At 45.9% G+C, this 21,264-nt stretch overlaps 1 protein-coding gene across 8 annotated transcripts in view; it reads right to left on the reverse strand.

Moving 5' to 3' along the window:
- LOC105471912 (calmodulin regulated spectrin associated protein 1) overlaps window positions 1-21,264 on the reverse strand; it is a 98,094-nt gene that overhangs the window by 40,569 nt on the left and 36,261 nt on the right. For 3 of the 8 annotated variants that reach the window (XM_071078601.1, XM_071078595.1, XM_071078597.1), the window contains exons 4-6: window positions 15,128-15,208; window positions 12,475-12,534; window positions 11,160-11,301 (exon numbers count right to left, since the gene is read on the reverse strand). In XM_071078601.1, the coding sequence (XP_070934702.1) occupies window positions 11,160-11,301; window positions 12,475-12,534; window positions 15,128-15,208 (283 nt within the window). Of the gene's footprint in view, window positions 1-11,159; window positions 11,302-12,474; window positions 12,535-14,006; window positions 14,040-15,127; window positions 15,209-21,264 lie in introns of those variants that run through there. The other 5 variants (XM_071078596.1, XM_071078598.1, XM_071078599.1 and 2 more) reach the window with 3 other exon arrangements.

Below are 21,264 nucleotides of genomic sequence, written 5' to 3' on the forward strand. Positions count from 1 at the left end.
TCCCTGGGAAGTGACTTGACTTTATTTTGCTTGTAAATATATACATAGTGAAAAAAAAATTTTTTCAGAAATAACTTTTTACATAAATTTTATTTCTAAGGAAAAAACCATTTTCAAGGCTTTAGAAGTGTGCACAAACTGGACCCACAACATCCAAAGTCATTCATGAATTCTGTCCTCCTCAGTCACCTAAGCAGATTCATTCTCAAAAGAAACCTTTAAAGCGGAGGAACTGCGCACACTTACACCGCTAAGCATGTTTCCTTTGCTGCGGTTCTGACCATCAAATGTTAACGTCTTATGGGCTTCAGATCTTTTCTTTTAGACATAAAACAGCCGACATCATCTCCATCTCCAAAGGGAACCACTCTCCGAACGCTGCCGCGAACCCTTCCCACTCCTCCTGAGTATTCTACACTGTCTGCATCCACAAGTAACACAGTGTTGTCTCAGCCTTGAGAAACTTACATTAATGGTATCAAGCTATGCCTTATTTTAGCAGCCAGTTTTTCCCCCAAAACTCATGATGTTTGCAAACAGATCTATATTGCTATGGGGAGATTTCTGTCACTCATCTTGACCGCTATGTGGTCCTCCATGATTTCTCATGATTATGACAAATGCTGCCATCACAAAGTTTACGTGTGCTGTCTATGCGTGTACAGACGGGTGTTGCCCAGGCACACTCCGAGAGGGTACTCACTGGGCCACGAGCTAGGCATGCCCTCCTGCGTCACCTCGCAGCGCCCTTCTGCATGGTTGTGCCTCGCTCCAGTCCCATCAACGGCACTCCACAGCTTGTCCCTTCCCACCTGCACCTCAGAATGACCGACCTGTCCATGTCTGCCAGGTGGAGGGCGTGAGCACCTCCTTCTCAAAGAGCATGCCTCTGACGACTGGTGTGTTTTACTTCTTCATGGTTACTGGCCATGAAGGGTCCTCTCCTGTGGGCCCTGTCCATATCGGCCTTGGGCTGTGCATCTTTTTCTTACCGATTCTGGAATCCTTTCTGGATTGTGATTACGAAAGGACTGGGTGACAGTCCTTCATCAGGCCACATGTGCTGCAAATATTTTCAATGGGTACAGTTTTTCATTTCGTTTATGATGTGCTTTCGTCACAGGAAAGTTTTACATTTTAATATGGTTGCATTTAACAATCTTTTCTATTTGTGCTTTTTATAATTTCGGCAATCCATCTCTACACGAATATCATAAGAGTATTTTCCTTTATCTTCTCAAAATTCTTAAATTTTACTTCTCAGGTTCGCATCTTTACTCCGAGGAAGGGGTGTTTCTGGCTCGGGTGGGGTGGGGTTTTACGGCACTTTCCCACAGAGACGTCAATGCCGCCATGTGCTTGGCCAGCCAGGGTGGCTCCCCTCGGTGAGGCCACCTCAAAGGCACCAGATTCCTTGCAAAGCATCTCTTTTCTCGGTTCTACATGTGGTTCATTCATCTGGTCCACGTGACTGTCCCGGAACCAAAACCACACTGTTTTTGGTAATGTCAAGTTAAGCAAAACTTGGTATTTTTAGGGCACATACCCCGCACATTCTTATTCTACAAAACTACTCAGCTAAAATCTGGGACAATTTAAGCAACAAAATAAAAATGAAAGTAATGAATTATGACCTACTGAATAAAGTAAGATCCATGATGCCATCCGGATATAAACAAATACATGAATAAAGAAGCAAGCAAGCGGGGCAAATGCTGACAAGACGGGAAGACGCACTGAGGCTGGAAGCCATCCGCAGGTGGAGACCAGCAGGTGAGAATCTGATGAGAAACATGATATTCATAGTCCAAAGCCTCTCCCCACAAATTACTAATGCATTCTAAAGCAAAAACAGCAAGCTTAGAAGCGGGGAAGGCCAGCACATGCCACCTGCACCAAGGGGTGAAGCTAGAGTCACCAACACGGAGATGTCCCAGTACTATGCCCCTGAGGTGACACGCTGGGAGGACACACCGCAAGGAAATTCCAGACAAACACACCAAGGGCCACTACTCACAACCTTACTCTTCGAAAACATCAAGAGTCAAGAGAGGTAAAGGCTGGAAACGACTCCAGATGAAGGGAAACTATGAGGGGATGCTGGGCCAAGCAGGTGCTCCTGGGTAGCTGAGCGAGTCTGGACCAGGCTGGGGATCTGTGTGCCAACGTTAGCTTTCCCAACTTTTGCTGTGTTACTCTCAAATGGTTGAGAGAGACAAAGAATAACACAATCCAAGAGAATTTCTGCATTGCCTTGTTAATATCTGTGAAGACAAAAGTATTCACTGGACTGGCAACAAGTTTTCAGAACAATCTGGAGAAAATACAAGTTTTAATACGGACTGGGGATCTAAGAACACTTGTTTTAGTCTTCTCCCAAGAGAAATACAAAAGCGTATGGATTTTCCTCACCTCTTTTCTGCTGCACTCACTCCCAAGTGCCTCCCAGTTCTCACATGACAAGAGAATGCTCATACGGAGTGGGCACTGAAGTGCAGGGCAGGGGTACAGGGCAGCCCTGGCTACAGCTCCCGCTACCTGCCCCCTGCCAGGCTCGGAGAACCCGCTGTCAGGACACAAAGGCACCGCTGCTCCTGGGCCTTCACTGGAACTGCACCTGCCACGGGTGGGGTCAAAAGTCTATGAGGTCCCATCACGTCCCTACAAGGCCCAGAGCCACCATCAGAAGGGGGCGGTGACTGCCCACAAGTCACTGCCACAGAAATGTGTTCAATTTGTTCTAACATTTTACATAGGATTTTCAATCTATACGAACATAGAAAGCCAGCCTAGAATCTCCTCTCATAGTCTACTTGGTGTCAGGGAATAATCCCCCGCTTTCGGGCCATTCCATCTTTTCCTATTATCTAGGACAGGGGACATAACACAGGAGCTGACAATTCCTTGAGAGTCTGGGAAATGCCCCAGGAAGAAGCTGGTCCCTGTGGATGCATTTGTTGACTCCTGAGTCCGTTTTCTTTGTAGTTATAGGTCTATTTAGACTGCCCACCACTTTTGGTTTCAAAGAAGATTGCCCATTTTGTCTAACATTTCAAACACATATGGCACACAAATATTCTCAGTATTTTTATTTTAGTAGCTGCTATACATGTATTCTTGATCAATCTTTCCAGATTATCTATTTTGTTAATTCTTTAAAACAATAAGCTTTTAGTTTTACATATTCTCTAGAACTTTGGAATTTTTTCTACTTTATTCACTTTTTGCTGTTAAATTTGCGAAAACTTTTTTTTTTTTTTTTTGAGAGCAGGTCTCACTCTGTCATCTGGAGTGCAGTGGCACAATCACAGCTTATTGTGGCCTCAGCCTCCTGAGCTCAAGTGATCCTCCTGTCTCAGCCTCCTGAGTACCTGGGACTACAAGTGCACGTCACCAGGCCAAGCTAACTTTTTAATTTTGGGGGTCTCATTATGTTGCCCAGGTTGGTCTTGAACTCACTGCTTCAGCCTCCCAAAGTGCTAGAATTACAGGCATGAGCTACCACATCAAGCAAATCTGCCAATTTTTTTTTTAACTTTCATTTTAGGTTTGGGAGGGTACATATGAAGGCTTGTTACATAGGTAACCTCACGTCACAGGGGTTTGTTGTACAAATTATTTCATCACCCACGAATTAAGTCCAGTACCCAATAGTTATCTTTTCTGCTCCTCTCCCTCCTCCCACCCTCCACCCTCAAGGAGATCCCAGTGTCTTGTGTTTCCTTCTTTGTGTTCTTAAGTTCTTATCATTTAGCTCCCATTGTTTTTACTGAGACAGAGCCTCACTCTGTCACCCAGGCTGGAGTACAGTGGCATGATCTCAGCTCACTGCAACCTCCACCTCCCGGGTTCAAGCAATTTTCCTGCCTCAGCTTCCCGAGTAGCTGAGACTACACGTGTGCATCACCACGCCCAGCTAATTTTTGTATTTTTAGTAGAGACGGGTTTCACCATGTTGGCCAGGCTGGTCTCGAACTCCTGACCTCTGGTGATCCGCCCACCCTGGCCTCCCAAAGTGCTGGGATTACAGGCGTGAGTGACTGCGCCTGGCCTTAGCTCCCACTTCTTAAGTGAGAACATGCAGTACTTGGTTTTCTGTTCCTCTGTTAGTTTGCTAAGGATAATGGCTTCCAGCTCCATCCACATTCCTGCAAAAAACATGATCACAATCTTTTCTATCGCTGCATGGCAAAATTTTAAAATTTTTATTTTACTTTAAGAAGCTGGCTGGGCTCATGCCTGTAATCCCAGCACTTTGGGAGGCCAAGGCTCCCGGGAAGACCACCTGAAGTCAGGAGTTCGAGACCAGCCTGGCCAACATGGTGAAATCCCATCTCTACTAAAAATATTTAAAAATTGGCCGGGTGTGATGGTGCGCGACTGTAGTCCCAGCTACTTGGGAGGCTGAGACACAAGAACTGCTTGAATCTGGGTGGTGACAGAGGTTGCAGTGAGCAGAGATCGCGCCACTGCACTCCAGCCTGGACAACCAAGCAAGATTTCATCTCAATTAAAAAAAAAAAGCCAAACCATTTGTTTTGAAAAGCTTAAGAGAAATAGGTCTCTGCCTATATTAGTCCATTTTCACACTGCTAATAAAGACATACCTGAGACTGGGCAATTTACAAAAGAAAGAGGTTTACTGGACTTACAATTCCACATGGCTGGGGAGGCCTCACCATCATGGCAGAAGATGAAAGGTACATGTCACATGGCGGCGGCAAGAGAGAGAATGAGAGCCAAGCGAAATGGGTTTCCCCTTATTAAACCATCAGATCTCATGAGATTTATTCACTACCATGAGAACAGCAGGGGGGAAACCGCCCCTGTGATTCAATTATCTCCCACCAGCTCCCTCCCACAGTGCATGGGAATTATGTGAGTACAATTCAAGAAGAGATTTGGGCGGGGACACAGAGCCAAACCTTATCACTGCCCGTTCCACTCCTTCTGCCTGTGGCCTTGGTAACAGAACATGCAGCCCCATCCCCTACCCTATCACTAAGAGGCTACAGCCCACTGTCACAGCAGACAACAACCACAGTGTGGGTGGTCCTCTGTGTGCCTCCCCAGCCGCCACACAGCCAAGGATGTGTGATTAAACCCAGACTGAGTCTCTGTACACCATAACTATGTAACCATCTTCCACAGCTGGGCTACACAGTATCTCTACTTACACTCCTTGGACAACTCTTCATTTTTCCTGGATTTAATACTTGGCTCAGTTATTCACCTATGTTACTGCCTCTGGGCCAGACAGGCCAACTGCCTTCTACTGATCTGTGCCTCTGTCCCACGTTCCTGGCCCATCCATGGGAAGGCTGGCACTGTGGATTTCGGCCCGAGCCTCCCTCCACCTCCTCTTCGGGATGGTGTGCGTGGGCACGCTCCCCGGCACTGGGAAGGCACCACCCAGTCATCTTCCTTCCAGGACTGTGGCTGAGGAATCTGGTGTGATTGGGGCTGCCTGCCTTGTGTGTAACCCGCTTGGTCTCTCCACAGTTATTTGGGATCTCCTCTTTCCCAGGGGTTCTGGAGTTCATCGTGGTATGCTTTGCCATGGCCCTTCTTCAGGAATCCTGCTGGCCACCCAGTGGGTCCTTCCTACTTGCCACTCATGTCCTTGGGACATTTTTCTGCATTTTATGTTGACTGAGTTCTTTTCTCCTACTTTCTCCTCTCTTTCTTCGTACACTGATCCTTATTTTTCTATCTTTTTTCCCTTATTTCCCATCTCTTTGCTTTTCTGGTTCTACTTTCTGGGAGATTTCTTCAACTCTGTCCTCTAGCACTTCAGTGGCTCTCCCATCTTAGCACCAAAGATTTCCTTCCCAAGAACTGGTTTTCGGGGGCTCTTCAGACTTTGCCAGAGAATTCTAAACAAGCTGTAGCACTCCAACAGCTGTTCTGAGTCTGATGATTCTGTACATACTTACGTGCCACTACCTTGCAGACATCGTTTCCAGAGTCCTGCTGTTGGTTCTGAGGTCCAAACCCTCTCATCTCTAACATTTTCTGCTGCTCACCTGCACCACCTCTGTTGATTTGGGTTCTCATTCAGGTCAGTGGTTTTCCTCAAATGTCAGGAATCTTTGGCTGCCGCTCTTAGTAAGGAGTGAGTCACTGTGGGTCTTTTTCCTGAGGCCAATTTCTGCAGAGAAGAATCCTTCCCCGTGCTGCATGTGGGGCAGGTCTGCATCATGGAGTCAAGCAAGAGAAATGGTGGCTTCTGGGGCAGGGTGCACTGGGACGAGAACCAGTCTCATCTTCAAGTATGAAGAATTTTACACAAAAGCCCTGATTTCAGTGTCACCTCATCCCCGCCTGCACCTGGGGTCTGAGGCTAGAGTTTATCTGGCTCAGTTCTCCTCAAGAGTGTCCCGCATCTACTAAGGGTGTGTGAGGAGAACGGCACGAGAAGCAAAGTGAACCGGAGCTCTCACTGCTGGAGACCAACTTTCAAAGAATCCACCCCAGGTACTGCTGTCCACCAGCATCCTTGGTGCTCCATTCTGCTGTCCAGGGTCCTACAGGATGAGCCTCTTTGCTTCCCCAGCTTGACACCCACCCCTCCTCCGCTTTGCTTTTTTTTTTTTTTTTTTTAATTACTTCTCCATTAGTGGACTTGTTCAGAGTCCAGATATATCCTAGTTTCATCCAAAATGGAATCTGCAATTCAGTTCCTTATTCTCCTTGTTTGGGAGTGACTTCTGACTAACAGAAATGGACAGAAAACTGCCCTTCATTTCTCCTTCAACTTTTTTTGGGTTTACTTCTATGTTCTTTTTCTGATAACAAACACCTACTCAACACCAACTGGCCCCAAACACTACTTCAGATGACTGGGATACATCAGTGAGCAAACCAGGTAAAACTCTGCCCCTGCTGAGCTCACACTAGCAAGTACCACTACGTTTTCCCCTACGGTCCATGAAATATTTAAATGTCTTCTCTGGCTTCCAGGCACTCAATCTTTTAAGATTTTAGAATAACTGTGCATTTGTCAGGGTTCTCCAGACAGACAGAACCAATAGGACATACGAGAGAAGTTTGCTCACAAGATCACAAAGACAGAGCAATCCCACGACAGGCCAACTGCAAGCTAGGGACTCAGGGGTGGCAGCATGCCTGGGTCCAAGTCTGGAAGCCTCAGAGCCAGCGAAGCTGATGTGCAGCCCCCAGGCCAAGGCCAAAGGCCTAAAATCCCCCAGAAGGCCATGGTGCAAGACCCAGAGTCTAAAAGCTAAAACACCTGGAGTGTGATGTCCAAGGACAGGAAGAGAGAAGGTGCCCCACTCAGGAAGGGAGAGAGAGCAGAGAGGGAGAGTCCCCCTCCTCCACCCACACTGAGGGCAGGTCTTCCTTTCTCAAGCCACTGACTCACACCCATCACCCCTGGAAAAACCCTCAGACACACACCCAGAAACAATGCTTCACCAGTCACCTAGGCATCTCTCAATCCAGTCAAATTCACACCTGAAATGAACCATCATTAATTCACAGGCAGGAAAAGAGGCTGCATCTTCTAGCTGGTGAGTTCTCACTTGACCTTACTGTGGAGAATGTACTGGTTCTTTGGGATCTGCTGCAGTCTCACCTGTGGCCTTAATCGACTGCACGTTTTATAAAGGCTCCAGTGCTTGTCTTTACTGTCTCTAAGTGAGCAGATTCCACAGTGGCTGGTGCACTGGATAAAGCCTGAAGTCCTCTGTGGCCTTACTAAATTGTCTGCTTTATCAATCAGTTTCTGCTACAAAAGTCAGCAATGTGGCTCTGTCCATTTCTACTTGTAACTCTGTCATTTTTGTTTGTTTGTTTGCTTTTTTGAGACAGAGTCTCACTCTGTCGCCCAGGCTGGAGTGCAGTGGCGCAATCTCGGCTCACTGCAAGCTCCGCCTCCCGGGTTCCCGCCATTCTCCTGCCTCAGCCTGAGGAGTAGCTGGGACTACAGGCGCCGCCACCTCACCCGGCTAGTTTTCTGTGTTTTTAGTAGAAACAGGGTTTCCCTGTGTTAGCCAGGATGGTCTCGATCTCCCAACCTCGTGACCCACCCACCTCGGTCTCCCAAAGTGCTGGGATTACAGGCGTGAGCCACCGCACCTGGCCATAACTTTGCCATTATTTAAAATCCATTTTGATGTTCTGCTCTTACATATAATGAGTTTCAATACAGTCACACCTTCCCGTAAACCGTTCACATGATTATAATTGGTAATGAGCCTGTATCCTTAGCAATTCGCTCTGTCTTAAGATCCCCAACAGACATACAGGGCAGGCCGCACACAATGAAGGAAAAGTCAAATTTATAAACTAGAAGGTAGACTTCAGAAAGCATCCAGGACCAGATGTGGTGGCTCACATGGAATCCCGGCACTTTGGGAGGCCAAGGCAAGCAGATCACTTGAACCCAGGAGTTCAAGACCAGCCCGGGCAACATGGCAAAACCCTATCTCCACACACACACACACAAAATACAAAAGTTAGCCAGGCATGGTTGTATGTGCCTGTAGTCCTGGCTACTCAGGAGGTTGAGGTGGAATAATCACCTGAGCCTGAGAAGTCAAGGCTGCAGTGAACCATGATCACACCACTCTACTCCACCCTGGGTGACAGAGTGAGTGAGACGTTGTCTCCAAAATAAATAAATAAATAAAATAAAAGGCATCCAGAACTCAGCAGGGAGAATATAAGAGATGAACACATAAAAGAAGGTCCCATGGCCAGGCGTGGTGGCTCACGCCTGTAATCCCAGCACTTTGGGAGGCCAAGGCAGGTGGATCACCTGAGGTCAGGAGTTCAAGACCGGTCTGGCCAACATGGTGAAACCCCATCTCTACTAAAAATAAAAAAATTAAGGCCGGGCGCGGTGGCTCAAGCCTGTAATCCCAGCACTTTGGGAGGCCGAGACGGGCGGATCACGAGGTCAGGAGATCGAGACCATCCTGGCTAACACGGTGAAACCCCGTCTCTACTAAAAATTACAAAAAAAACTAGCCGGGCGAGGTGGCGGGTGCCTGTAGTCCCAGCTACTCGGGAGGCTGAGGCAGGAGAATGGCGTGAACCCAGGAGGCGGAGCTTGCAGTGAGCCGAGATCTGGCCACTGCACTCCAGCCTGGGCGACACAGCGAGACTCCGTCTCAAAAAAAAAAAAAAAAAAAAGCTGGCTGTGGTGGCGGACACCCGTAATCCTAGCTACTCAGGAGGCTGAGGTGGAAGAATCGCTCGAACCTGGGAAATGGAGGTTGCAGTGAGTCGAGATCACGCAGTTACATTCCAGCCTGGGTGACACAGCAAGACTCCGGCTCAAAAAGAAAAAAAAAAAAAAAAAAAAAAAAAGTGCCAAGATAAGACCTGGGGGATGAAGAAAATCGCAACACAGCTCAAGACTCCATCCCCCATCCCCAGTCTTCTTTAATTTGTCTAGTTCTCCTTTTATGTCCATCATTTTAAACATCCTGTTATCTTTCACCCATGTCCTGGTGCCAAATTAGCTGCAGTACCTGCTTTCCCTGCATGGTTTCTGATTTCTCAGAGTTCGTCTTCCAGCAGGGGCTCTTCTCAGTGGGCAGCCAGCATCCCCCGGCTCATGGAAATGTCCCTGTATAGCCAAGCTGTGCTTTATCCCTGCCAGGGTCCATGAGCTTCACTAGTCCTAGACTACTTGTTGCACTAACGTTCAACTGGCATTCCCACGCCATATGGGTGACACACATCTCAACCGTCCTCTGATCCACTGTGTACCCAAGAGCTGCATTTCCTCCTTAAAGAGCTTCTCCTCCACATCCCCAGAGCCAAGGGCATCTGTCAGACCTCCTTGGTTCACTCCTGGGCAGTAGGTGGAGTTTTCCAGTTCTCTTCCCAAGAGGTCCCAGTCACAGCTCCTGACAGCACATAGGCCCAGGGACAAACGAACATGGAAACTCAGGCCCAGGGGCCCCAGGGCACCTACCTGCCCTCCACTGAGGAGTTTTCACTCAATGACAGATCATCTCCTGGTACCTGAGGCTCTCTCCTTCTTTTTTTTTTTTTTTTTTTTGAGACAGAGTCTTGCTCTGTCACCCAGGCTGGAATGCAGTGGTGCAATCTCGGCTCACCACAGTGTCTGCCTCCCGGGTTCAGACAATTCTCCTGTCTCAGCCACCCGAGTAGCTGGGACTACAGGCACGTGCCACCACACCCGGCTAATTTTTAGTAGAGACGGGGTTTTGCCCCGTTGGTCAGGCTGGTCTCTAACTCCTGACCTTAGGTGATCCACCTGCCTTGGCCTCCCAAAGTGCTGGGATTACAGGTATGGCCACCGTGCCCAGCCTCTTAAGTGCAGCTATATATTTGTGAAACTATTTTGTCTAAAAAACTGTATTTTCTAGCACTTTTACGTTCAGCAAGAACAAGATCAATGTCAGCTCAATGCACCCAGCGCCTGAAGTCCGACACAAATGCTTCCATATTAGTTCGGGGGGCACCTCTTGGCCTGGTATCTGCCTACTTCAGAATGAAGGGTGCTTAGCAAAACCTAAATCAGAATTCATGCTCCCCCTGGCCCCTGTCCAGACACCCACTGTCGTGCTGGTGATAGTCATTCACTGTCTCTCTCCTCGTTGTTAGGTTGTAAACACCTGGAGGGAGATATGCTGTCATCGGAATGTCCCCAACACCAAGCGTGTGGCGGTTGTTCATAAATGGTTCATAAACAGACTCAATTTTGCATTAATTTTCCCATCCTCAAACTAAGTTCTAGATGATTTAAATCAGTTGAGGAAGGATTTACAAAAGCTACCCATTCTGAGACATAGGTAAAGTCACAAATACTTTCACACATCACTCAAATACTTTCAAGTACGATTTCTCTCTCCCTCTCCACCACCCCGCGCCCCTGCCCCGGGCTAAGGTGATCATCTCTCCTTAGCCTCCCAAGTAGCTGGGACCACAGGCGTGCACCACCACACCCGGCTAATTTCAAAGTGCAGTTTTGTCATCAGATAAAATGCAGGTTAAGCATGAGCACATCATCCCCCAATTTTTTCATCTATAGGCTAACATCCCCATTTATATTAAGGATTCCATTTTCTTTCTTTTTTTTTTTTATATGTGGATTAATGTACACTATAATTTTCTTTTAACCCTTTCGGGTCTGTTTCAGGGAAGCGTTCTCCACTCACCATCCAGTTTCATCTGCTCTGGGCAATAATAGTGAATCACAGCTAAGAGAGCAGCACCATCACTGCCGTCTCTCATCAAATCCTCCAACAACGGGAAGTAGGGTGACTGCCTAGCAGAAAGGTGCTCTCGTCGATAGCGGACCTGTAGTTGATAAAAGGAAAACGGTCTCTGCATGTGATGTCTCTTCACTACCATATATGTTACAGGCACACTGTTAGATCGAGAATTAACATAACGCCTAACAGACAACATAGAGAACAATTGCTATCATCTAGAAAAAGTTAGAAACGTCTGGATTACGTACTTTGCCTGGAACATATATGTCAAGATCCAAGGAGCTGGGCTTCATGGCTACACTGGGTAACAGCAACTACTTGCCAGCAATACCAGAGCCAGTCTACTCTAAACTGACCTGGAAGCAGAGGCTGCCACTAGTGCAGGCACACACGGGAAAGGAGACAGAACACACACCTACACTACCAAAAGCTGACGTACTAGACACTAACGAGAAACAAGTTAAATGGTGAACATCCTGACGCTAGGAAGACCCAAGTTACTGTTACTTTTCTAAGTAATATCACTAGCCTCAGTCATTAAGAAAAACACAAAACAGCATTAATATTTAGCTTGAGAAATTTCAGAAGCCAGGTTAGACAAAATTTCTCGTAACATCACCACCACCACTCTATTAACGGCAATGAAGCATCAGGAGACGAAATCCATGCAAGGTGCTCCAGAAGACAAGTGTCTGCTCAAGGATTCTGTGTTTCTGCATTCAGAGGAAGCCCCATGTGTGGCCTTCTGCGCTCCATCGAACCCTCAGAGCCGCCCCGTATCTGCATGTCAGCGTATGAGAGTACAGACACAGGCGACTGAGGGCAGGACACTCAGCCCCAGCCCCGCTGCCAAACAGCCTGCAGTACACCCGTGTTTTCTGCATTAACAGCCACAACACAGCTTCAAAATATGGCATTTGTTGCCAACCACATTTTCTCCACAGGAGGAAAATACACGATGCAAACTAGAGGAAAAAACCAGCAATCTACAATAAAAACGACTGAATTCTGAGAGTCATGCAGCTGAATCAACTTGAGGAGAAATTGTCTAAAATCAATAATTTCAAGTTGTTATGTCAGTAAGTACATCATACAGAATAATCAATACTGATGTTTAGCAAAAAACATGTGTAACACATTCTCAAATTTAGCAATAAGGCTTATTTTATGTCAGTAAAATCCGTTTCAGCACACACTTTAACTTGTTTCTCGGAGCCCACGGCACACTCTACAAAACGTGACCCGCCTCATACTGTACCACGCGTGCAAACTCCACGGGTTCCAGCATGCAGTGCACCACAGCATGCGCCAGGCCAGGCTTCCACACAGACAGCAGACACGTGAGGGGTGGCCATAGGCATGCGGGAAAGCACATGGTTTCTTGATTAAAGATGGATGGGGTGGGCTTAAGGTCAGGTGAAACACTCCTGAACTACGAGAGTCCAGGAACTTGTATAGCTGCCTTGCAAATCAGGTGGTTTGAACCTCTAGGCTGTACAGTGTTGAGGTTAGACCTCTAAATCTGTCCGTCTTTCCCAGGCCTTTCCACGCTTCTCCTCACTGACCTACTTACCGAACACTGGGGTCAGAAAGTTAGGGTTACGAACTATCTAATAAAAAAGCATTAAGGGACCTACTGCTCTTGGTAACACGTTTCTGTTTTTATAAAACTCCCAAGTGAAACCTCACTTCCTGTAGGACAGATGAAGTCTGCGAGCCCTTGACTAAATCACATAAGTGCTTTGATATTTAGCTCTTCAGTCTTCAGGATTCAAAAAGTTAAAAGATCTATACTGATTTAAAATGCTTTCTTCTTCCGTCTTATTAACATATTTCAAGAGAAGCAAAACGATCTGTGAGCTCCGCAGCAGAATCTACCGCTGCTCAAAGGAGCCCTGTCTCCCAGCTTACTCCCACTGAGGACGGACTTCAAAGGAAAATAGGGGCCCAATAATGACACTGAAGGATGCAGGCAGTTAATGGAGTACGCATAAAGCCCTCTGGAAGATCTGCATCCAAAATTCCCGAGACAGGCACCACTGGCACCAAGTACTCTCCCCGGGGGCCTGGGTAACAAACTGGCTCTGCTTCCAGAATGGGCCACCAGGTGGAGCATAACTAGGGTTGGAAAACCAAATGCTATTTTCACCTTTCTTTTTATGTGAAAATTCACACTTAACTACAGAAAGCCTGTGGCCAGGCTGACCTAAACTCAGACCCTTTCCTGACAATAAGGAAATGTCCCTTCGCCACTCCATGCAGACCAAGGCAGCAGGAACAGAGGAGAACAGAGGAATGTGACACGCTGGTGAGAGCCCCTCTCTGCAGCCCTCCAGCCCTAGTCTACCAGGTGCATCACCCGCATACCTGGACCACCCAGCTGATGGCTCCTAATAGATGTCATGTTAAATACCACAGTCAGGCAAGATAACATCAGAAATAACAAAATATAAAGAGTAACTTGGGCAACTAGACCACTTCTCATTCTCTCTGTATCTATCACAAAAGAGAACGCCTTCTCATTACGTGCATGTTGATCACTTAAAGAAGTAACTAGGAAACTGGGTGAAATGTAACTTAGAGTTCCAAAGTGCCATATTACAAGGCCTATTCGGCTCAGAATCAGGCCAATTCTTGTACTATATAAATAACTCCAAGGTGGGACATTTAAACAACAACAACAACAACAAAAAAAAAAACACTTTTGGGTGCGAGCAATTTTTAATGGAAGCAAGTGATCGCGACAGGATGGCTCTGTAGATGGCAGCTGGAGGCTCGGGGTTCACTTACAGGCACTAACTTCCAATACCACTTGGAGGGAGACTGCTCAGGAAGCGAGAGAAGGAAGGCAGGAGAGGAGCATCAGCAGAGCAGGTCCACGTGTGGACGAGGTAACACACACTTCCCCACGGCATTTACACGGCAGAGGCGGGAGGGCCTCTGGTAAGCAAAGTCTTCCCAGTGTGCGTGGCCATAGGCATGTTGTATTAGCAGATGATTAAAGTGGAAGATCACGAGTCACCTCCACAACACTATTCTTTGCAGTAGCAAAGAATACTTCGGAAACTTGGTATGGGCTGGGTACCAAAAGGCAAGAAGTCAGCTCTGACGCGGGAAGGGCCTAGTGCTTAGTCTGTACCCATGTGTTAAACATGACCATCTGAGGAACAGGGAGGAAGCTCGATGCTTAAGATCCAGACGAGGGAGGCACACCAGGCAGCCTGACACACCCGCCCACCCAGCTAACAAATGCATGGCCAGGGGCCGGTGCCCCTGGACGGGGAAAAAGGAACAGGGGAAGGCGGCACACTGCCCTCCAAAGGCGAGAACTTATAGATGGTCGGGCGGCATCTTGTGTGCACTGAACTGAGTGAATTCAGTCACATGTGCTTGCAAAAGAGAAAATAATGTCAGAGGAAGAAAAAGGCTAATGGCTGGAAGGTGCAGCCCAGCCATCACGCCACTTCAGGAGGCATGTAGGGTTCATCCAGCAGTGATGGCACAGGCACACAGGTACGCCACCAGCTACGCTGCACCTCACGGGCCATTCAAGGACTTTCCGGGGGCATCTTTAGCAATGGGCAATTTTCCCCTTGTTTGTTGACTTGGGGAAGCTAGCGCCCAGGTGGGCCCTACGTCCCTCACTCAAGGTTCCCAATTCCCCCAAATACCCTCACCCACCATAAAGTTCAATACAAAACACCCCTTCCCAGGGAGAGACAGGACAGGCTGCCGTGGTCACATCTCACTGAGGTGTGGAGAATCAGCCCACCAGGTGAATCCAAGAGACTAGCTGCTTCTTTGGTGAGTAAAAATAGAGAATAAGCAAATGATGGGAACTAAAAGAATTCTTTAAGATTGGGAGCAACATTAACTTAGCGCATTCCAGAGAAACTAAATTCACCCTTTACCTTTTGATGAGCTGGACTCTCCAATAACTGCTGTTTTAATTTCACTTCTTTCTCTGTTATCTCTCTCATTTTAAGATTTACCTAAAGTAGAAGAGAAATGCATTAAAGAGGTAATTGCTGTCCCGCACCACTGTATCTCCACAATTATCCCCCAGAGACCCCCACTTCACCTGATTTACCTCTGACTCCTAGACATGGGCATTGTTTAGGCCAATTACACAGACACAGAAGTACATGGATTCCCTGTGATCCACAACAAGGTCCACCTGTTATCGCCAGGAAACCACCTGCCCCGACCCCCACTCCGACGCCAGCGCAGTGCTCCCCCTTCACTGCGGGGCGGAGTCAATGCATCTTGGCAGTGGTCACCCACCAAACAACTGCTGTCAAACAGCTCAGCTTCTCCAACACGAACAGCAAGTGCCACTTACAAAACAGTCTGGTGGAGACATCTCACTGAAGAGCCTGACTTGTGACAGGATGACCAGGTCACACATCCCAGACCATGCAAAAATCATACCAAATCAAATCTAATTATAAAAGTTTAACTATAAACCCCTTACAAATTACTTCAACTTCTTAGAAATTTAAGTATTCTCTCCTGTTAATTCCTAACTCAGTATCAAAATTGCAATTATGAAGTACGGAAAACACACTCAGCAGTGCTTAAAGGGAGGAGGTAAAAGCCATGATCAGACGAAAAGGCACAGAGCTGAATGCTTCGTCATCAAACAACACAGACAAGGGAGTCCACCATGCACATCAAATCAGGAGAACGAAGAGTGTCTTTAAAACTAAAAAAAAAGACAAAAAAATCAATATAGATAATGTAAAATTCAATCAACGAGAAAGTAGAAGAAAGGATATTTAAATCCACAACGAAGTTTTGTATGCATGATTGAAAGAGTCCTTCGTAAAGGACGAGTGTGGCTGCTCACACGTATAATCTCAGCTACTCGGAAGGCTGAGGCACGAGGATCATTTGGGCCCAAAAACTGGAGGCCAGCCTGGGCAACACAGCAAGACCCTGTCTCTCTTTTTTTTTTTTAAAAAAAAAAGGCCTTTGGAAAATCTAATCAAGAAAATGAATGAAAATACCAATACATAACATGAAACAAATAGTCACATTTTTGGAGGAAAGTCAAAGCCACTAAAAAAGCACCATGTAAAAACACACCCTTCTTAAAGTGCAAATTAATTTGAAATTTTTAATGAAACTAACATTTTAAAGGAAAATATAATTATACATTACCAAAAAATCAAGAAGACTAAACATAGTAAATCAAACATTTGCTTGTAACTCTGATCCCTGTAAAAACAACACAGAAAAGAAAATCTAAAAGTTGAAAATCCACAGGACAAAGAAGGAAAGAGGGGAACCCTATAAGCAAGGGAAAGCTACACAGAGCAGAGTCAGTGCAGTCCCAGTGCTGGGGAAGAGATGCCAGGCAGGGGCCGTGCAAACACCCCCAAGATGCCTCCCATCCTCAGACCAGAGACAAGGCTGCAGACAAGACAACAGTTGAGTCAGTGTCTAACACAGTTGGAGCAAGAACTGTCAGCCCAGTCCCACCTCATCTCACAAAGCAACCCCAGCAGCACCACAGAATGGAGCCACATTTTCACCTGAAAGAAAATTCAGACAACGTAAAATTTTATATCCAGCCATATCTTTGGAAAATGAAAGCAAAATAATGTCTTTTTCAGAAAAGAAAAAGCTGAGAGAATTCAGTAGAACTGCCTGTAGAAAAAAAAAAAAAAAAAAAAAAGCTAAAAGAAGTTTTTTGGGCTGAAGGAAACGATACAGATGGAAAACAGTTTTATTAAATCTCTACCTTATCGTACAATTTATTTTGTATTCCGTGACCACATGGTCAGCAGGCACCAAGCACCTCTCCTGTGGACCAAATGACAACAGTGACCTTGAGACATGCATCTGTGCACCTGACTTGAGTTACAAGCTGAGCCACTAGCAAATCAGTTATTCATATTTGCAAACGTGTTAAGACATCAACAAAAAACCAAAGAAGTGTTTTTTTTTTTTTTAATGAATGTCTGTCACTAAAGGAAAACTACTTGTTTCCAGTAATAAAATATGAATTTCAGAAAAAAAAAATTAAATTTTGGAAAACTTATTTCTGCCACCAAAAGCTAGATAACTTCCTAATATATAAAGGCTTTTCTGATGAGATTGACAAATTTTTTTTTTTTTTTTTTTTTGAGACGGTGTCTCGCTCTGTTGCCCAGGCTGGAGTGCAGTGGCACGATCTCGGCTCACTGCAAGCTCCTCCTCCCGGGTTCACACATGGCAGGGTTCTCCTGCCTTAGCCTCCCGAGTAGCTGGGACTACAGGCGCCCGCTACCATGCCCCGCTAATTTTTTGCATTTTTAGTAGAGACGGGGTTTCACCGTGTTAGCCAGGATGTTCTCGATCTCTTGACCTCGTGAGCCACCTGCCTTGGCCTCCCAAAGTGCTGGGATTACAGGCATGAGCCACCACGCCCGGCCGAGATTGGTGATATTAAAGAATATAAGTTTTGATACTGTAACATGAAGTGTGACAACATTTGGAACATCTACATAACTCAGTGAAACAATTTTCCAAATGACCAAAGCATGAAGGTGCAAAACCCTGGGTGGGTAAAAAGTCCAGGAAGAATGCAGGAACCAGAAACGGTTACTATAGCAATAATAGAGTATAAAAAACTCACTGATCTAGTACCCAGAATCTACAAAAGAGCAATGCAATAATAAAAAGGCAATCCAATTTCTAAATAGGCAAAGGGTATGAATTCCTCCAAAGAAGATATACAGCCAGGCACGGTGGCCCACACCTGTAATCCCAGCACTTGGGGAGGCCAAAGCAGGTGGATCTCTCAAGCTCAGGAGTTCGAGACCAGCCTGGGCAACATGACAAAACCCTGTCTCTACAAAAAATATAAAAATTAGGCGTGGCGGCCCACACCTGTAATCCTAGTTACTTGAGAGGCTGAGGCAGGAGAACTGCTTGAACCCAGGGGGCAGAAGTTGCAGCGAGCCGAGATCGCATCACTGCACTCCAGCCTGGGCGAAAGAGTGAGACTCTGTCTCAAAAAAAAAAAAAAAAAGGCAGAAAATAACAAATGTTAGCAAGGATGGGGAAAACTAGAACCTTCAGATGCAGCTAGTGGGAATGTAAAATGGCACAGCTGCTGTGGAAGACAGTCTGGAAGATCCTCAAAAAGCTAAACACAGAATGAATACATGACCCAGCAATTCCACCCCACGTACATACCCAAGAGAAATGAAAACATGTATTCACATAGGAAACTTGTACACGAAAGCAGCATTATTCACAACAGCCAAAACGCAGAAACACCACAAATGCCCATCAATTGATAAATGAATAAACAAAATAAGGTGTAAGCACACAGTGGAATATTATTCAGGCATGAAAAGGAGTGAAACACTGACACCCGCTACAACACGGATGAACCCTGGAAACATGCTCCGTGAAAGATGCCAGGCATGGAAGATCACATACTATATGATACCATTCATGAAAACTGTCCATCCAGACTGAGCAAACCCATGGATACGAAGTAGACTGGTGGTTGCCAGGGGCTGAGGAGGGAATGAGGTCTGGCTGCTAATAGGTACAGAGTGTTTTTCGGGAGTGATAAAAATGCTCTGGAATTAGCCAGTGATGATGACTATATAGCTGATATGGTTCGGCTCTGTGTCCCCACCCAAATCTTACCTCAAACTGTAATCCCCATAATTCCCACATGTTGAGGGAGGGACGAGGTGGGAGGTGACTGGATCATGGGGAGGTTTTCCCCATGCTGTTCTTGTGATAGTGAGTGAGCTCTCATAAGATCCGATGGTTTTATAAGGCAGTTTTCCCCACTCTTGCTTGCTCTCTCACACCTGCCACCATGTAAGATGTGCCTCTTTCCCTTCCGCCATGATTGTAAGTTTCCTGAGGCCTCCCCAGCCATGTGGAACTGAGTCAATTAAACCTCTTTTCTTTATAAATTACCCAGTCTTGGACAGTTCTTTAGGCAGTGTGAAAACAGATTAATACAACATCCTTATGAATATATTAAAAACCACTGACTAGGCCAGGCACAATGGCTCACACCTGTAATCCCAGCACTTTGGGAGCCCAAGGCAGGCGGATCACTTGAGGCCAGGATATCAAGACAAGCTTGGCCAACATGGCAAAAACCTTGCCTCTACAAAAAATAAAAAAATTACCCAGGCATAGTACCACACACCGGTAATCTCAGTTACTCGGGAGCCTAAGGCAGGAGAATCCCTTGAACTCAGGAGGCAGAGGTGACAGTGAGCCAAGATCACACCACGGCACTCCAGCCTGGGTGACAGAGCCAGAGTCTCTCTCTCTCTCTCTCTCTCTCTCTCTCTCCCCCAAAAAAACAAAACAAAACAAAAATCCACTGACTAGTACACTTTAACAATAGTGAAGTTTATGGCATGTGAATTATCTCTCAAATTTTTAAAAACATTAATTGATGATAGTTTCAAATTCCACATAATAATCTTTGAGAAACTATTGTTTGTCAAGTTTTGGTGTAACAGCAAAAACAGATTTGCATACTTCTCAGAAAAGACTGAAAATACTATCCCCTCTTCCAATTATATATCTACATGAAGCCAGATTTTGTTCATGAACTTCAACAAAAACAACATATTGTAACAGATTAAATGCAAAAGCAGATAGGAGAATCAGCTATCTTCTCGCAAGCCAGATAGTAAGACACTTGCAAAACTGTAAAATACTGCCATCTTCTTTATTTATTTCCTTAATTTATTCTGAGATGGGGGTCTCACCCTGTCACCCCGGCTGAAGTGCAGTGGCATGATCATGGCTCATTGCAGCCTCAATCTCCCTGGCTCAAGCAATCCTCCTGCTTCGGTCTCCCAAGTAGCTGGGACTACAGGTACACACCACCATGCCTGGTTAATTTTAATAATTTTTGTAGATGGGTTCTCACCATGTTGTCAGGGATGGTCTTGAACTCCTGGGCTCAAGAAATCCTCCCACCTCAGCCTACCAAAGTGCTGAGATTCCAGATGTGAGCCACACACAGCCCCTTCTAATTTGTTTTGAAAAATAGTTATTTTTCACTAAAACATTATTAGTATTAATATGAAATCAACTTACTGTTTTTAAATAAGTATTTTTAAACTTTCTGATTTTTAACTTCTAGTATGGCAAACACTGATAGATTAAAATTGTCTTTACAAGTTCAGCAAGACGCATTAGCTCATGCCTGTAATCCCAGAACTCTGGGAGATCAAGGCAGGAAGCTCGCTGGAGGTCAGGTGTTTGAGAACAGCCTGGGCAACACAGCAAGGCCCCATCTCTATCAAAAAAAAAAAAAAAAGTTATCTGAGGTCCACAGCAATTTAAGAGTATAAAGAGGTCCTGGCGAGGCGCGGTGGCTCACGCCTGTAATCCCAGCACTTTAGGAGACCAAGGTGGGCGGATCACCTGAGGTCGGAAGTTCGAGACCAGCCTGACCAACATGGAGAAACTCCATCTCTACTAAAAATACAAAACTAGCTGGGCATAGTGGCAGGCGCCTGTAATCCCAGCTACTCCGGAGGCTGGCAGGAGAACTGCCTGAACCCAGGAGGGGGAGGTTGCAGTGAACCGAGATCACGCCATTGCACTCCAACCTGGGTAACAAGAGCGAAACTCCATCTCAAAAAAAAAAGAAATAAAAAGAAAAATAAAAAAGAAAAGGTCCTGAGACCAAAATGTGTGAAACTCTTGATGTATGCAAAGGAATTAAGAAGAAGAATGGAAATTATATGGATAAATATTAATGACTTTTGTTCTCAATTTTTAAATACTTTAAAAGACAAAAGAAAGCCGTAACAGCACAGCTGGGTTTGCAGCAAAATGAATGACAACAGTGACACAAAGGTCAGCAAGGAAAAGACGCATCTTCTATTTGTGCAGTGGCATCACTCTGACTTGCAGGCAGCCTGCGATGGTCTAAAGATGCAGACAGGAACCCTAAAGCAACCCCGACACAATACTGGAGGATAAAAGGGAATACTAAAAAAAATCCAAAATAAGCCTTAAAAGAGGAAAGAAAAAGAAAAGAGATAAACAGAAACAGACC

Source organism: Macaca nemestrina, chromosome 14 (genome assembly GCF_043159975.1).
Source record: "Macaca nemestrina isolate mMacNem1 chromosome 14, mMacNem.hap1, whole genome shotgun sequence".
NCBI lineage: Eukaryota > Metazoa > Chordata > Mammalia > Primates > Cercopithecidae > Macaca > Macaca nemestrina.